The 18,047-nt window shown below is 40.5% G+C and overlaps 1 protein-coding gene across 2 annotated transcripts in view; it reads right to left on the reverse strand.

Moving 5' to 3' along the window:
• Positions 1–18,047, reverse strand: part of CEP128 (centrosomal protein 128) — a gene marked incomplete at its 5' end in the record, with an annotated part of 311,478 nt that overhangs the window by 222,203 nt on the left and 71,228 nt on the right. For both annotated transcript variants that reach the window (XM_080914797.1, XM_080914796.1), the window contains 3 exons: positions 1,272–1,436; positions 5,105–5,755; positions 11,500–11,850. In XM_080914797.1, the coding sequence (XP_080770923.1) occupies positions 1,272–1,436; positions 5,105–5,755; positions 11,500–11,850 (1,167 nt within the window). The remainder of the gene's footprint in view (positions 1–1,271; positions 1,437–5,104; positions 5,756–11,499; positions 11,851–18,047) is intronic.

An 18,047-nucleotide genomic window follows, 5' to 3' on the forward strand; every position in this document is an offset into this window, starting at 1 on the left:
GCTTTCAGATTCTACATGTAAGAAGTATAGAAAACCAATGGCTCCTGTGTTTGGGCTTTGCTCCTATTCTCAAGGTACCTAATTATGTACATGCAATTATTCAAAAAGTCAGAAATTCAAAAATCAGAAACACTCAGGCTTCAAACACTTCCAAACACTGGATACTATGCATACATTCCTACCAAGGAAAAGGGCCAGTCAGAGAACTGTGTCTCATCGCTATGCTGGGCACCAGGCCTGAGCGCAGGCTCAATGCACAGCAAGGTAACTCCATCACTGACTCCACAAACTTGGTTCTGAGGTGAATATCCCATTTCTGTGAATCTGTGCCATACACATTTGGACTGTCACGAACAGAAGTGGGTGAGACACACTCATGATAAATAGAGAAGAATGAACTTTACATTTTCAACCGACTATACTTTTAGCAATATTTTAGAGATTTATTTTTATTATCAGTATGTTTAGATGTATGGGTGTGCTGTAACATGTGTGGATGTCTGTGGAGGTCAGAAGGTGTTAGATGATCTGGAGCTAGAGGACACGGGTCATGAGTGGAGTGGTGTGGGAGAGGGGAACCAAATTAGGGTCCTGTGGAAGAGCAGCAAACATTCTTAACCTCTGAGCTACCTCTCTAGCCCTCTGGCAATATCTCTTCGATGCAATAAGAAAATATTTAATACAGTGTTTTAGTGGGAAGAGGTAGCACACACACAGCAGTGCACTGACTCTGGATACATTAATGCACAGTATTAGAGACAAGCGAAGCGGAGCAGGGCATGGCGGCAGCACACGGCTGGCAAGCATGCACACCTAGGATCCCGGCACCCATGAGGCTGAGACGGGAGGAGAAACAAAGTGGGAGAAGAGGAGGAAGAAGAGAAGGGAAGGGGGAAGAGAAGGGAAGGGGGAAGAGAAGGGGAAGGAGGAATGCTGGGGACAGAGGGGGGACAGGGAAGTAGGCAGGCAAGAGACTACCTGAAATTACTAAATTTAAACATATTTAATTTCAAATTCTAAACTAACTTTAAACTTGTGTCTGAAGGCAAGTAAGAAAAGCCAAGTAATCTGAAGGTCTAGTAAGAAATTGAAAACAAATGTATCAGACTGTGATTGGTTGAAATCATAAAAATCAGAGTATCGTAAACTATCTTTTTCCATTGCACCAATATCACGTTCTTAAGGACTTAGAGTACTATTTGTTAAGCAGCAAGCATAAAGTACATTTCAAAACGAGAGTTCTGTAAACCAGAGCTCCTTTATTCTTTTACCTTTTCTTCTAGTTCCTCCTTCAGACTCTGGTATTTTAGCTTCAGGTTTTTGTTCTCATTTTCATTCTGGGTTAATTCCTCCATCAGTTTTTCACACTGGGATTTCAACTTCTCTAGCTGACCGAGATGGGCTTTAGCCATATTCTTATCTTCCAAGCTTTCTGCCTGATGGAAGGACAAAGAGAAAAGAGAAAGCTGACCGTCTGTAGCTAAATGGTACAAACAATCCATACTGTAGCAACGGGAAAGAACCACAAGACTCTCTGGTTCACATGCAGAAAACAGAGACTCTTTGCATGCATTCAATACATCTCGCACTTGCTAGGTGACAGGTACCACAATACAGTGCACTGAAGGTGACAGATAAGAACTATAAAGACATAGGAAAAAACAGTAAATTTGACATCAGTGAAGACAAAGTATCTCCCAGGTACTTTGGCAAAACAAAGAGACTCATTGCTGAGCAAGGAGGGCATTACTGGGGAAGATCCCCATAGAGATGCTTCAAGATGATGCTTTTAACTGGTCAGTTTCCTCGTCTACAAAACAGGGACTTAACCTTCTCCTTCCTGGATGTTAGGAAAGGCTCACACGCTTTTCATATAATGTGATATTGGTACTAGTATTGTAGGACATAAAAAGACAGTATGAATGAGTTGTCCACCACCAAATATGTAACAAAATCTCTTCTAATCTATATTTATTTGGCTATAACCAAACTCGGCATTTTTTTCATTTATTTTTCAGATTATAATTTAATTATGTTTCACCCTTTCCTTTCCTCTCTCCAAACCTCCTATAATACCTCTTCCACATTGATGTGGAAACACAAAGACCAAGGACAGCCAAAAAAAGAATAGGCAGGAGGTGTCACCATACAGGACTGCATTACCTCCTTCACCTCCTCAGTAACCTGAGCTGGGAGGGACTACTGCTTCCCTATTGACTCAAGCCACCAGAATAGTAGCTTAGGCAGGTATAAGGCAAATAAAAGCATACAGAGGACATGAACCCAGCAACTCTTTCTAACAGCAGAATTCTCAACAGGAATGCTGCCATAGGCTTTAAAAGCACCTGAGCACGAGTGTCAGTAGGAAGTTCACGCACTTAACCACTCACTAAAGCCAATCAGCAACTGCATACGATCCATTTAAAATACCTTCTAATACCTAACAGGTAGGTGCTTTCTTTTCCTTTGTGGTCGGTGCTAGATGCATGGACACACGTGTACACCGGGCAAATGCTCTGCCTGAGCTCCTGGCAGCCCTGCCTCCTTCATTATGATGTCTAGTGCACGTGGTTAATTAGGTTCGCAGGAACACAATCATTGGAAACAAATTCCTGAGAGAAGTTTTGAGAGTTTTAAACAAAATCTATATTTTATTTACTCCACAAAATTCAGCTAAGACCTCATGCCACTTTGAATTAACAAAGGAATCGATTTTTTTATGAACAATCCTGTATTCACAGGACCAAAATAAATTTACAAAATAAAGTCTCTCATCAGGAAAATTGCTCAATTACAATTTTAAGTTTCAGTAGACTGCTTTTTACTTTACTTTATGCCCTATAAAAAAGCAGAGGTGAACAGGAAAGCTCTCATGAAGGTCAGTGAGGCCCAGAGCCTGCTCCCAGGCCCTCAGTAGACAGCATGCTCCGCCCCCTCCCACTCTCTCCCTGCCCAGCCAGGCCTCATTGGAAATCAGCCAAGACCAAGATATCTACACCACTAAATGTGCAAAATTCTGTTAGAGGTTTTTCTTCCACTCAGAGCCTATTTTTAAAGATACCAATTCTTAATTGCCCTAATAATTTATGTTTGATGACTTCCTTTGAGGGTCACATACTCCTCCACACCTCTCATGCTTGGTGACGACAGCTGAGGGACCAATCATGCTCTCCACAGAGGTTTCTGACACATGACAAATCAAATGTCTTCATAAAAGTACCATAAGGTAGAGTGTTCCATAGGCACAGTGGAGGCCCACTGGATGACCAGTTGGACCTTAACTCTAAACTCTGCGCCTGAGGGATTTCTGAATGAGTAGAAAATGTCTCACAATGGACCTCTACCCCAGCCTCTCCCACGCACTCAGCAGAAGCACTGTTCTCTACTCTAGTTGAACAGCAGGACTCACAAGACCCCATGCTGACCGCGGAGCACTCTACCTTCTGGACCTTTGCTGTGGAGGAGAATCAGCACACTCTTACTTCTGGTTTGCCCGTCACATATGACACTAAGCATTTTATTTTTATTTTATGTGTAGGGGTGCTTTGCCTAGATGTTAGATCTGTGCACCATAGACACGCCTGGAGCTCATGGAGACCAGAAGATAGCAGATCCCTTTGAATTAGAATTGTAGGCAGCTCTAAGTTCTATGTGGTCCTGGGAATTAAACCCCAGTCCTCTGGAAGAGCAGCCAGTGCTTTAACTGCTGCATAATCTCTCCAGCCCCATTAGTCATGTTTTATTTTTTTAAATATCCTCTGGGTTTCCAGGATATCATTCTCTTCTTATGTCTCCCATGTAGTCTTTTATTATTTTCTAGAACCTTTTTCTCAGTTGTTTCTTTACATGTTGACATCCCTTTATTTACTCTTTTCTTTCTGCTTATGTCCAAGTCTTGTGAGACCTAACACTTGTGAGTTCCGGGTTCCTACATAACTTCACTCTAATTTCAATTTCCCCTCACCTTTCTGACTCACTACCTAGACCTGCCTGATTAAACATTAAGGGCCTTCCAGCTAACTCAACAACGTAAGAAACTAGATTTGCCATTGTTCTCTCTCGATTTCCTGTACTATCTACATCTTCTAAGTTCATAAAAAGTGACACTATTCACCTGCTGCCTATCAACCTTACCACCCAGTTTTCAAGAACGATGTATCCAGTGATGAACACATATAAAGTCCTTATAGCTATAACTGGCACAATGTGCTCAAAACTATTATCTGACGGTATTATTGCAATGGCCAATCAATCAGCAAATAATATGAGCTCTGTCTTAACCCTAACCCTTCATGAATAATTCTCATGTTGTTCATGCCTTCATCCTTCTAAAGGGCTATTGTTCCCTATTTAATAAACATTAAAATACATGCTTTTTGGGTTTTTCCATCTCTCATTTGGGACATGCTTATGTGACACGTCACAGTTCTGCATGTAGGAGATAGTAGGCTTTTTCTTAGAAGCATGCAACAATAGTGCACCTTAAAAGGTGAGTGTCAAGGACTACTACCAGCAGAGCGCCTAGTCACCTCTCCTCCACTGTAATTCACCTATTACACAAATATGTGCGCACTTTCAGAATACCAGGAACTATCTGAGGCACTGATGGTAACAGCTGAAACAAGCCCAACTTTCCATGAGGTTTAGCTTTGATTTGAGACAGAAAGAATAAATTGCAGAGGCCTTGTGTTTCCACAACCTATATGCTGTGTTGCCTTAGTTACCATATGAGTAAGGACTGTGGCTATAGCTTCAGTGGCTTTGACAGGGCTTTGCCTTTTGTATTTTAGGAAGTCGTAAGTGTTGAATGAGGGCACGTTTCAGGTCTAGGACCTGCTGACACCTCTACCTTTCCTGAACTCCCAAAATAGCTAAATGTTCTCTTTAAAGAGCTCCCATCTTCTGAAATGGATGCTCCCAGGCGGCTGTTATAACTCATTTCAACCTGGCCAAACAGGCAAGAATAAACCTGTTCACTGCTGGTTTGATCTTCACTGCCATGCTTGGGAATACTGAATGACTCTAAATGCTTATGCTTTGTTAACTTCATGAGCCACCACAAAAGAGACCCGCCAGTATCATCAAGAAAATGGAGCACAGGTACCTTCAGCGTCCTGATATGGCTCTCTGCTTCACTCTTCTCCTTCTTAAAGTGCTTCATCAGCTCCTGGATATTCTGCTCATGCTTCGTCTTCACGCTCTCCAGCGATGAGGTAAGGTCTTCCAGCTCCCTCTGGTGAACATCTCGTTCTAGCTTTAACTGTGTAATCGCGGTAGCCGTTTCTTCTTCTTTAGATTTGACCTGGGTTGTCAGCTCAGAAAGGTCCCTGAGCACAGCTTTCTTGGCTCTCTCTTCCTCCGCCAATTTATTAGCGAGGTCTGCTCGGATGGCACTCAAGTCCTTGATGGACTCCTGCATCTCAAGCAGTTTAACTTTGTCCTGGGACTGGCTCTCCCTTAGCTCTTTAATTTCTTCCTCCAGGTGAATTTTCGAGGCTTTTATCTGGCTTTGAATCTTACTCTGTCGTTTCAACTCATTTTCTAGTCTGTGAATGGTGTCGAGGGAATTCTTGACCTCAAGTTCAAGTTCAGCTCGGTGGGACTCAGTATCATTGAGTTTCTTCTCCTTACACTGAAGCTCCTCCTCCTGCATGGCACACTTGCTTAGGATATCATCGAGTTCTTTCCTGAGATTCTCTATCTGCTGTAATGCTGCACAAAGCTGGTTTTTCAATTCATCCCTCTCTTTCAGAACCTAGTGAGTTAAGAATACAAAACAAAATAAAAAGTTACTGCAAAGTCTACCGTGGATCTTCCAAAAAATTAAATACAATTTAATCCATAAGAAGAAGAAAATTTCACTAAATCATATTTTGTATATTTTAATGAAAAACAATTTTAGGCTGAAAATGGGGTAAGCATAAAATCATTATATAGCTACACAAAATGACATTTTGTAATACCCTGATGGTATGAATATGTATTTCAGATACCTATTGCCGAAATGTACTAATCCATAATAATCCGTAATTACTTAAATGTAAGATCAAATCAGACAAAGGAAAAAACACTTCTATTGTGATGTACTAGAACTGTTATTAAAGCATTATGCCTAAAATAGCAGGAATGCAGATTCCAGTGACACACTCAAAAAGAAGGGGTAAAGGATAATATAAGGAACCTAGACAGCATCTAAAAACGGTGAGGATGCGTGATCTGTGTCACTTGTGGTAAACTAATCAAATGATGCCAATATCTGATAATTAAAAAACACAGCAACCAGCAGCCAGAAGTCATGAGAACCCACAAGGGTGGGCATAAGCTCTTTAAGGGCAGCCTAAGGAGAAGGTACTCAAGAGAAATACGTCACCTAGAAGGGACTGCACTGGGTGACAGAGGCCAAGAGCCAACCGTGTGGTCTCTGGTTCTCACCATACACTACAAATGAGAGCAGCAGAGGAGCCAAAGCTGTTTCCTCCTGCTGACGCTCAACACGCCCTCTTAGCTATGACTCTGTAATTTAGTTTTCTGGATGTTTTCCTGTTAACTTTTAACTGAAAAATCCCATATTTATATTTATATGTGTGTGTGTGTGTGTGTGTGTGTGTATATATATATATAATGAAATAAGATAAAAATTAAGATTCCTTTCCGAAACTGAAAGGTCAATCTGAAACAAATACCCATATTTTATATAACTACATAAAAATCACATATAGAGAGACATAAAGGAAGAAGAGGTGAAATTATCAAGGGAGACAAAGGAGAAAAGAAAGCAAGGAGAGGTAAGAAATAAACAGTAGGATCCTATAAGGTAAAATATATCTAATACACCATGCATAAATGCATACATATGTACAAATAAAATGAAATTAAACAAATGGAAAAGAAAAGAGAAATAAGCAATTGACCTTTGACCTGAGAAAACTGAATTTGTTTTATCAGCTCAACCATATAAACTTAAAATTTGAAATCATTAATTTTCAAAAAAGTAACAACTAGCTCATGTTAGGACTCAGCACCATGGCTTTCTCTAGTCACTAGAACCGTGTTCTTGGACTTTCCAGCTGTGAGAACTGAGGCCAGTAAAATTCTATTGCTTATTCTCAGTCTATGCCCTTTGTTACAAGAGGTAACCACTTTACATAAGCTAGGATAAGAGATATAGTTCCAGTATATATCCTGCTAACGAAGGTAAAGATGCTCTGTGAGGCTAGTGTGGGAAGACTCTAGGAGGAGACAGTGTAAGTACATGATTTATGGTTGGAAAAGAGTCTATGGTGACCCTAGCCATGAGTCAAAAGGCTTTCAGCTAAAGGTGAGGGATGGAGAATGTTCCCCATTGATTTAAACAGCAAGAATCTTTCTTTTCCTCCAAGTGCAACAGGCCCAGAAATACGATGGTTTGGCAACAGTCCTTTGAATCCTAGGCTCTGCTACTTTATAATTCTCTAGGGGTCCTCTTTTCTCAAGTGTCCCAAGATTATATCAAGACACAGGAAAAGCAACAGCTCAAGTTGTAGAATTACAGAACACTAGTCAGGTCTTGAGTGTCTTTGGCGATATAGATCCTGAAAAACAAGTACTGTTCATATATTGCTTCTGCTTAAGGGCTGGGTGTGGTCAGAACTGAAAGATCCCAGACTGAGATTCTGCGGCTGAAGGTGTGAACAGAGTTGTCTTTGACAACTGTAGACAAAAAAGAATCTGAACTGTGCGACTCAGCAGCTAGAGCAGGATGACTCGGAGGCTGCTGGACAGGGATGCAGAGAAAAGGGACATGAAGACTTCAGGGAGATCCTGACACCTGAATCATGACAAGAATGGGGGTGGGGGTGAAATGGGCAACAAACCCCTTGAGAGATTTGTAACCCTACTGAGGGGTGGGGCAGAGGAAATAAGAATGAAAAAGAGTTGTAGTCAGGCAAATGTGAGAATGATGTTATACAAAACCTTAGTAAGAACAGGAGAAAGGACAACTCCAATGTCCACATCACCATTTTAATTTTACAAAGAGGTACATAGGAGAATCTTTAATATTGTTCTCCATTAAAAAAAAAAAAAAACCTGCAGAAAATGCCAGTACTTCCCTGGACTACATCTCATAGGCTTCTGCACGTACTCAGAAAGCGGAACACAGTCAGCAATGAGCCTTCTTGCCTTAAACTATTACAACAGTTCCAGTCTTACAGGGCGGAGATAGTCTCTCAGCAGGGGAGAAATGCATAGATGAAAAGAATGGCAAATGAAGATTCGAAAAGTCAAACACGATCAAGCAAAAAGCTCAATACATAAGCCAGTTGATAATTCTGCCCACTCAGCAGAAATAGCATCCATGCAGGGGGGAACACTAGCTGTATGGACCACAGTACAGGAAAGCAGGGGAATTAGAAATGACCAAACTAGGATTTCTAACTCTTCCTCTTAGAACTTCTCAAAGCTCATCTGAAAACCAACCATTTCAAAGAGGACTTAAAAGGAAACCGAGAAACTGAACATCGCTGGTGGCCTGGCAGATGTCTGGAGCTGTGCTCTCTCTGCAGTCCCCTGGGTGACCTTATGCATACCACTCCGGTGGGCACTGGGCCCCAGGTGAAACAGTCAGGTCCTCTCCTTGAAGGAGAGAAAATGACCTGACCTTTGTCGCTTTTTGATGCCATTTCCTTTGATAATACATGTTTTGTTTAAAATCACATGTCCCTTCATAAGGAAAATCGTTTTGTGCCCTGTGGCCAAGATCTCATAAATGAGCATAAGAAGAATAAAAAAAACAAAGAAATAAGGGTGATTTTTAAAAAGTATTTAGTCTTTTCAAACTTTTGGGTGACAACTGTTAGAGCAGAACATATATCCTGCTACAGAGAAAAACAGATTAGGCATTGAGTCATTTTACAAATAGAGAAACCACCTGACCACACAAAAATAGACCAACAAAGCCCCAAAGCTATTTATTAAGAATTAATTCATTCTTTTAACTATAAAATGTAATATTTGTATCATTTTCACTTTAAAATACTTTTCCAAAAATTCCCCCAAGAGTCATTTTATGAAACTAATTAGTCCAAAACAAAAGAGGATGCTATATTTTGTCTTAAGGTATTTTTGTGATTTTTTTATAAAAATTAAATATTAAGTATTTCTTATACCTGTTTGTGTGTGTGTGTGTGTGTGTGTGTGTGTGTGTGTGTGTGTATGTGTTTTACTCGGAATTGAACCCAGGACACTCAATATGTCAAGCAGGCACTGCACCTGACCTCCGACCCCAGCCGAACATCAGGATATCCTTATCTCTTACTCTCCACCTTTCCGTAAACACAGGGTCTCTCACTGAATCTGCAGCTTGCTGTTCTGACTAACCAGCTGCACAAGAGTCCCTCAGAGCACCTGTCTCTGATGCCCCCGTGTGAGGTCAGAGATGTGCGCTACTGTGCCTAGCTCTTCCATGAGTTCTTGTAACCCAGTGTCAGGTCCTCATACATATCCAGCAAGTGTGAGCCATCGTCACAGACACTACACACTTCTACAGCTTTCCAAAACTATTTGCAACATATTTGCACATCACAGATTTACTGAGCACTTGGAGCTTGAGTGTAACATTACTAATCCCTTCTCCCTTGATTAACCATTGCTTGAACTGTAACATGCTGCATTAATTTTTAAGGTTTTTTTAAAGGAGAAATTACAATGCCTGCTGTGATAATTGTAATCCTACCCTAACTGCAGCAATCACTTAAGAACTACTTCTCTGCTTATCATCAGTAATGCTAAGTGATAAAAAATAATTTTGTCAGGGATATTCTGGGACATGATTGTGTAGTAATTTTTAGTATTCTAAAAACTCAATCTAATAAGTACTCGGCACCGTGAACTGGGATACTGCCTGGTGACACAGACCATTCTAAATTCCCTCTAATGCAGTAAGATCCCCAGATAGCTAGCTCACAGTCAATCAATAGCAACGCTCTGCTCTCTAGCTGCCTTCCCTTCCAGGCATGATCACAGAACCAGCTGCCAGGCCAGGCCGACAACACTGTAATCAAGGTTGAGGAATTTGCTGGGATCAAATCAATTTAGATTCAAATAAAACACTTTAGGACTGCTTTACCTCCTGGCAAACAGCCACTCTGTGTGTCAGATGAGCTAAGGAAAGCATCCCACAGTGAGCATGAGCTTCCATGATTTTAAGTCTGGAAAATGCATACAGAAAAGATAAGGCCTCACAGTCTCCACATCTGACCCAAAATGAGTGTGTGCCATTGTCAATGATGATGTCAAATGATCTCATAAAGATACACGCCTAGCATTTTTATAGTTTGATTAGTGTTATTGCTTCCAAACAGCGTCCACTTAACCACATGATAACTCTGGACTATTCTGGGTTCTGGACAAACAACAAAGTACATATGATAAAGCAAGACAAAATCAATCATGGATTTTATTCTTATTAACATGGGTGTTTACTTCAACCCAAACATATGGGTGAAAATCAAGCCAGAAGCATCAAAAAACCTATAGTAACTGCACAAGAGACAAGATAACATGAATATATATAAAGATTAGCACCCAGCTTTCTGTTACTGTCAGAAGATCATAAACTAGTCAAAGGAACCATGTGACTGATGGCACTTTCTGTCAAGGAGACCATCAATGTCCCTCACTTAGACTAGACCACCGCATATAACACCTTCCAGAGCAACTCTTTCATAAATACTACAGTTTTAACATGGCTTCTTTCTACCTTATTCTTAAATCAAAATACTAAGATAAACGAGATTTTAAAATACATGCTGTAGAGGGAAAGCCACATGCTGTTAAGAAGATTAGGTGACTTTTCCTTTAGAAAGTTAGATACTGAAAAATAATTCAGTTTAGGGAACTCTGTTTTGTTTTGTTTTATTTCGATTTTTCTGATTTTGTTTGGATATATTTTATTTACATTTCAAATGTTATCCCTTTTTCAGGATTCCCCTCCATATCCTCTAACCCATCCCCTCTCCCCCTGCTTCTTATGAGGATGTTCACCTACCCACCCACCCCCTCCCACCTCCCTGCCCTAATATTCCCCTATACTAGGGCATCGACCAAGGGCTTCTCCTCCCACTGATGCCTAACAAGGCCATCCTCTGCTACATGTGCAGCTGGAGCCATGGGTCCCTCCATGTGTACTCTTTGGATAGTGGTTTAATCCCTAGGAGCTCTGGTTGGTTGGTAGGTATTATTGTTCTTATGGGGTTGTAACACCTTTAACTTCTTCAAAAAAAATTTTAAGGCAAACTAAGTCAGAAGGTAGACAATTCCTCAATTCTAAAAAGCCAACAAATATTAAAATATTTTAGAAGACTTGAAAAATCCAAGCTAAAAATAATGTTTTCCCTTCAAATAGACAATACTTAAGAGCTCTTTGTTTGAAGACGTATCAATACTTATAGACATGGCATGGTCCTCAAGTGTTTGTTCAAAACTTGCATAAATAAAGAGCTAAGAACCTGGCTCTTATACCTGGTTGTTCTTTTCTGTCAGCTGGACAAGGGTTTCAGCTTGTTTCTCCATTGACCGTTCCAACTTCTTATGTTTCAGCTTCCATTGCCGAATGAAGTCCTGCGCCCTCGTTTTCAGGACCTCTCTCTTCTTCTCAGCCTCCTCTCGCAGGGCTTCTGACCTCTGGAACTCGCTAAGGTAGTGTTCTGCCTGCTTGGTCGCATCCTCCGCGTGTTGACTCAGCTCTGAGATCTGGAGGTCGGTCCGCTTACGGTTGGCCTCGCAGGTCTCAAAGTGATTCTGGATCTCCGTAAGTTGATCCAGCATCTGCAGCTGTTGTTTTTCTTTGTTCTCCAAGTCTCGTGTTAGATTCTAGAAATTAACAACATAGAACATTAAGATGAAATTCTCATCCGTGTTGGATATGTACCATTTAAACCAAGACACTGAAGTGTCTTGGAGACAAAAGTCATCACCAGCCAATTTTATTCACAGTCAATCTAGAATAGACAATTCATTCTGTGTATCTAATAGTCAAATTAACTGGGGATAAACTGCTATCTGTCTTTCACACTGCATCTTTGCAAGTGCCACAAAAAAAGAAGGCAGTGCTAAGAAAATTTTATTTTAGTAAAAACCTAGTTTTTGTTCAACAGAAGCAATATCAGTGATTTAAAACACTTAGAAGCCGTTATGTAGCATTTTGCCTTCTAGCAGCACCTGAAAGTTGATTATAATAAAATAAGAAGTCAGGAACCATAACATGAGCACTGGTGATGGACACACTACTGTAGACATCGCTACGCTGCAAAGATCCCCTGTGGAAGGGCCGCAGTCATGTCCCCACTTCTCTCAAGCGGATATGAGCAACTGCAGTGTAGAGGCTCAGACAAAGTTAATTTACTCAGGACATTTTTCTGGTCAAGGCAATGTAGTCCTCCTCAAACAAAGAGTGGTGGGTAATTATTACATTTGGAAGCTTACACTAAATCATAATGCATATTTAATATGAAAATAATTAAATATTAAATTAAAAGTGACCGGCTGGCTTTATATGAGTAAAACAATGTGCCCCCCCCCCCCCCGCTCAAAAGGCCTTATAAGGAAGTCACAAGTACAGAAATAAGTATTTACATTGTTTTACAAGAGATATCCCTCCTAACAGTCACTCTCTTCCACCTAGAAATGAATGACAAAAATAACTCTAAAAAGCCACTGGTCCAAATAAGAATGAATCTAACAAGATAAAATGATGCTGTGGGTCATGGCAGCACACACCATCTACATTGACAAGGGTGCCGACCACGTACAGAGTAGGCAGGCTGGAGCACACACAGAGACCTGGCCTCAACAGCACCACTTTCCAGCCTCAAGTTCATCAGCCACGATCGGTGAGTCAAAGCGAAGCCCCATTCCTCCATAATTCAATGATCACCAAGCTACAATCCATAGAAGCCCAGAGAGTAGGTGTAAAGAAAGGGAAGAGAGGGGAGCACACGGATCTCCTTAGGAAAGGGAACAAGAACAGACAGCTATGGTTGGAAGTGGGGGAGGCTGGAACAGGAGAATCAAGTGAAAAGGGGGAGAACAGAGAGATGAAGGAGGGACTACAAGGAGAAAAAGCTAAAATGAAGGGTTGTATGGAAACACAATACAGCAGAAGCTTCCTAATAATAAAAAAGAACACACACATACATACACATTCACACACTCACACATACGCACGCATGGACAATCTACATGAGATCATCAAATAGAGGCCTGTTTGTTTTCTAATGAGAGAAAGGGAATGGACTCATATGCAAGGGAGTTGGGGAGGGACTGGGAGTGGGAGCAGAGAAACCATAAGTGGGATATATTACATGAGAAAAATAACTTTCAATAAAAAAAGTATTGACAGTGTAAAACAAAATTTCTTTTCAAACAAATACCAATGCCTTGAACACAAGGTTCATTTTCAGAGCAACAGGTTTGCATTTTCTCAGTTCACCAAGTTCAAGGAAGTCTGGAAGACTTGCGTCACTCCTTTGTCCACCCAAATCAAACAGTAAACTGAGAAGTGTGCACATGTTTGCATGGAAAATTCTACGCAGAGATCAGAACCCCTGGTGACTGTGGTTTACCATTTGCCATTATGCTACAAGCTTTACTGATATTCTAGAAATCAACCTTATCAATGATCAAAAATCACATGATTCCACATTTGACAACAACAAAGGGGGGGGTCCTTCTTGTCTGTTTTGGCAACAAATGACATAAAAGGAGAGTGACCACAGCTACTCTGTCTGACCCCAGGCTTCTAGATAGTGCAAATGCCAAAGAAACTGGCAGTTTAGTTGGAAAGTTATTCACAGCCAGCCTCCAAGTAACACCAACAGCCTGAAAACCAACACCAGCAATTCCTGTTGCTGTACCTGATCATTATCAAGAAGAGGACTTCTCCCTTGGCATCCTTTTTGTGAGCTTTTCAAACCGGGTTCATAACTTCTATATTCTGTCACTTTAGTCATTTTCTTACTGACCTTTCAAACTCTTTCATCAACAAAACCACAAACTGTGGGTGAACTAGGCAATTTCCTAATCCCTACCACAAACTCAGAATCTCTTGAGAAATAAAAACTCACACAGGAATATTAGTCATTTCAATCACAAATCAGAAGCCACCTTTCAGCATTCAGAAATGTTTCCCCACCTCTATCCAATTTATACAGTGGCCATTCCCAACTATCTCATTGACTACCAGCATTCACCCACTTTTACTATGCAGCCCAATTTTTCCTTCATAGACTAAATTGAAGCAGTTAAGGCAGGGTACCACCAAAATAATGTACCTATACAACTCTGAATCTTTCCAAGGGCTAATATGTCTTCCTCTGTGACCTCTATAAGATTCCATCATTAGTAAGCAAATAAACCAGAAATGGTATTTCCTGTAGGCAACTTTATAATTAGAAGGTATAGAATTATCTCAGCCCCTGTAGTATATCTTGATAACATTTAGTCCCGGTTTAGATGCTATAAAAGGAGAAAGTAAAAAAACACAGAAACCCCCATTTAACTAAGAATTACTTCCCATATTAAAATGTTATTAGAGATTTCAACTAAACCTGAAAGCCTCATATAACTCATTTCCGTTTCTCCTCTCATTCTTCAAAGGGGAGAAAATATTGATGTGTACTTATGTTAGAGGCCTCAGGCTTGGTGAGCTCTAGAAGAATGTAAAGGACTCATCACTTTATAATCAGTCTTATGATACAATCTAGTAAAATTAAAAGATATGAAGAAAACTGAGCAGAGGAAAATAGGATAGAGGCATATACCCATGGAACAAGTATCCAGTTCTTCCCCAGCAGAGTTAAACGTGAAATGCACAATCTCCCTAGCAGTGAACTCAATGTGAAATGCACAATCTCTCTAGCAGTGAACTCATTAGAAGGTAAAATTTAATTATGGGATGGTCACATAAGCACCATCTGCCTAACACACAAAATTCAAACTCAAAGACAAAAAAATAGACAGTCAACATAAAGCACATTATTTACATGGTCTAAGCAAAGTAAACAGTAGCAAGACTCACAGGGGTTCCATTCCAATCCCTGCACTGAAACTAAGCGATCTTAAGGAAAGCCATTCTATTTACATAGAAGATCACCCTCTCCCAGGAGTCCCAGCCCACACAAGATCTCAAAAAACCCTGAAGACTCAGTGGCACATCTAAGAAATTAAGAACAGATTTCTATATATGACCAGAGGCCATCTTAATAATTGGAAAATTAGTGTACAATGCCAACATGTTAGTAAGACGGACTTGAAGCAGGTTGAGCAATGGAAGTTGAAGTAAGTCCTTTCCTACTCAGCAAGGACAAGCCATAGGTCCTTGGGATTCAGTTGATACATCACTGCATTAATCCTGAATATGGGCTTAAGAACTTTAATATCTATAGAAATGGTCAAAAACAGAAAGGAATCCTGGAATAGGAATTATATAAACATCAATGCACAAATAGTTCTAGAAATTTGTAGAAACTTGGGAGAAGTGGGAGAATCAAAAGGATAAGGCTTGGCATGAATTTAAATAAAAACTAGGAGCTAGAGTCACAGTAAAGAGGTAGAAAACTTGTCAAACATGTACCAGGCCATGGGATTAAGGCCCTGTATTGGGGTAGGAACGGGGAGAGCCTTCCTATCTTACTGGGCATGTGAGTCCAAGGGTGTAATCCCAACACTTGGGAAGCAGGAAAATTGACAGAAACTCAGTGTCAGCCTGAGATAAATAGTGAGTTCCAGGTTAACAAAAACACATAGCAAGACCCTATCTCAAAGCAAACACTATATAAATTAATAACCAAATATGTGTGGAACAGAGGTAAACATCTCTAATCTAGAATGTTCAAGACCAAAGCCCATGTGCTAGGCACCGAGGAAAGTACTGCATAGAAATGCTGACCGGGCAAATGCTATTAGGTAGGGAGTCAAGTGCACGACACAAGACCACTGACGTCAGTGAGTAGAAACATGATTTCAGTCAGTAGATTCGACAGAGCCCATCTGTTGAGTGAGATATCGAAAGGGAAGAAAAAGAAGATGACTAAAGGAAAAGATCTGTCTAAAAGAGAAAAAATAAGCCAAACACAGCATCAACAAGAGTCCACACCACGAGCCCCCATGGCCGATAATGAAGACTGCTCATTCTAGAAGGCTAAAAAAAAAAGACTGGAAACTCAGGTCAGAAATGGAGCTGAGGGGATGCCAAAATCCACTTGGAACTTTCCGGCAGGAGAACAACATGATCAGATATGTAACTGAGAAAGATTAATCACTACAGGACATTATGCTAATACTCACATATTCAAATATTATACCACCATTAAAAGTAACTGAACAATATCCATTGAAACCAGAAATGGACTTTTAGAACCAATTCTTTTTTTTTTTCAATTTAACTCAGTTGAAGCAAAGTCAATAAAGCTGGCTTTTAACAGATAAGAGCAACCTGTAGCATCTAAGAGACTTCAAAAGAAAAAATGAAAACCTGTCAGTTTTTCTAAGGAAAATCCTCTGCATTTTTTGATTCAATGAAGTAAACATTTAGTATGCTCAGGAATATGCAAACTGCTAAGATAAAAAGATAAATGTGATGGCATGGTTCTATGTTCTACGGTCCCAGAGAACCACATAGCCTTGTAGGGAAGACGGAGAGCCATGTCACTTGTCATACATGTGATATACATGAGCAACCCTTCTCTGTTTGAAATCTCACTGTCCTTCACATTCATGCTGCCAAGTATGGACGGATGTCCCAACTCCCCATGCCTTCAACCTCATCGCACAAGTTTCCTTAATAGAAATAGTGCTCCTTGCAAAAGATGCCTGCACTACCTTAGGTACTATCTATGTGAACAAAAGGAGAAGATTCTCACTGCTAATCAAAGTGTTAAAGAGGAGAGGCAGGGGTAGGGAAACGGGAAAGAAACTAAAAGAAGAATACCCAGGTCATCCAAGGTGAGAATTCAGTCCCAACCTTGCAGAGACAGTGTACCTAGGCTCCTGACCTCTGCATTGCTTCAGGATTTGTCACTCATTTGAAGCCTGGATGCTGGTAGAGGAAAGAGCTTGGGAGGACAATGGGGAAGTTAGAGAAAGCCACAAAGTGGATGTGGCCACAAGGACAGGTCTCCCGGATACAAACACACAAGAGCTGAGGTAAGGACTCAGACTGATATGACATCACAATGTTCATTAAATAATCCCCAAACCAGAGGTAGAAAAATGAAAACAATCCTTTGCAAATCTTCTGTTTTCTATTAAAAAATCAGTAAAGGCAGAAGGCCACTTGTTATATGTATTCATGTTTTCAGGTTTTATAGCATCTGAAAAAACTGGGAAACAAAGCCCTTCTGAATCCCAGGAGGAGAAAGTGACTATCAACTGCAAACTCTAGTAGCTGCCCTGTCGTCTGCTGTGTGTGTGTGTGTGTGTGTGTGTGTGTGTGTGTGTGTGTGTGTGTGTGTGTGGAGGGCACATATCTATGCATGAAGTCTAACGTTCACTCACTGGACAGACAGAATAACTAATGACTTCTAAGGACTGAGGATCTCATCAGAAATTCTCACAGTCTCAATTAGATCATGCTCCACTCACCGCTGTTGGAAATTAGCCTGACATGCTAACACATGCCTTAACAAACTCACTCATTCCAGGATAATTCCAGTTATTTATGAAACCATATGGAAAGAACTACTCATCAACTGCTCAGTCAGGAGGACTAAGACACTTTGAACAAAAGAACTCAAATCAATCAAAGCATGTCTGCAGCATTGAAACGTATCTACATGATGCTAAATTAGGCCATCACTCACTGAGGCCATAATATATAAAGCTTCTTTCGAAGTCCAGGAATGGTGAAATAGAATATACACTTAAAACCTGAGAGCAAGTTCTTCCCTTAAGCAAAAAAACGCATTAAACTGATTCAAACTTTTAACAAGTTACAGAGAAAATAAAACATCAAGGGCCACTTGGGTGCCATGTCAAAAACAGTTTCATGTAACTCTCCATTCCTGGCATAT

The sequence above is a fragment of the Micromys minutus genome (genome assembly GCF_963924665.1).
Source record: "Micromys minutus genome assembly, chromosome: 1".
NCBI classification, from domain to species: domain Eukaryota; kingdom Metazoa; phylum Chordata; class Mammalia; order Rodentia; family Muridae; genus Micromys; species Micromys minutus.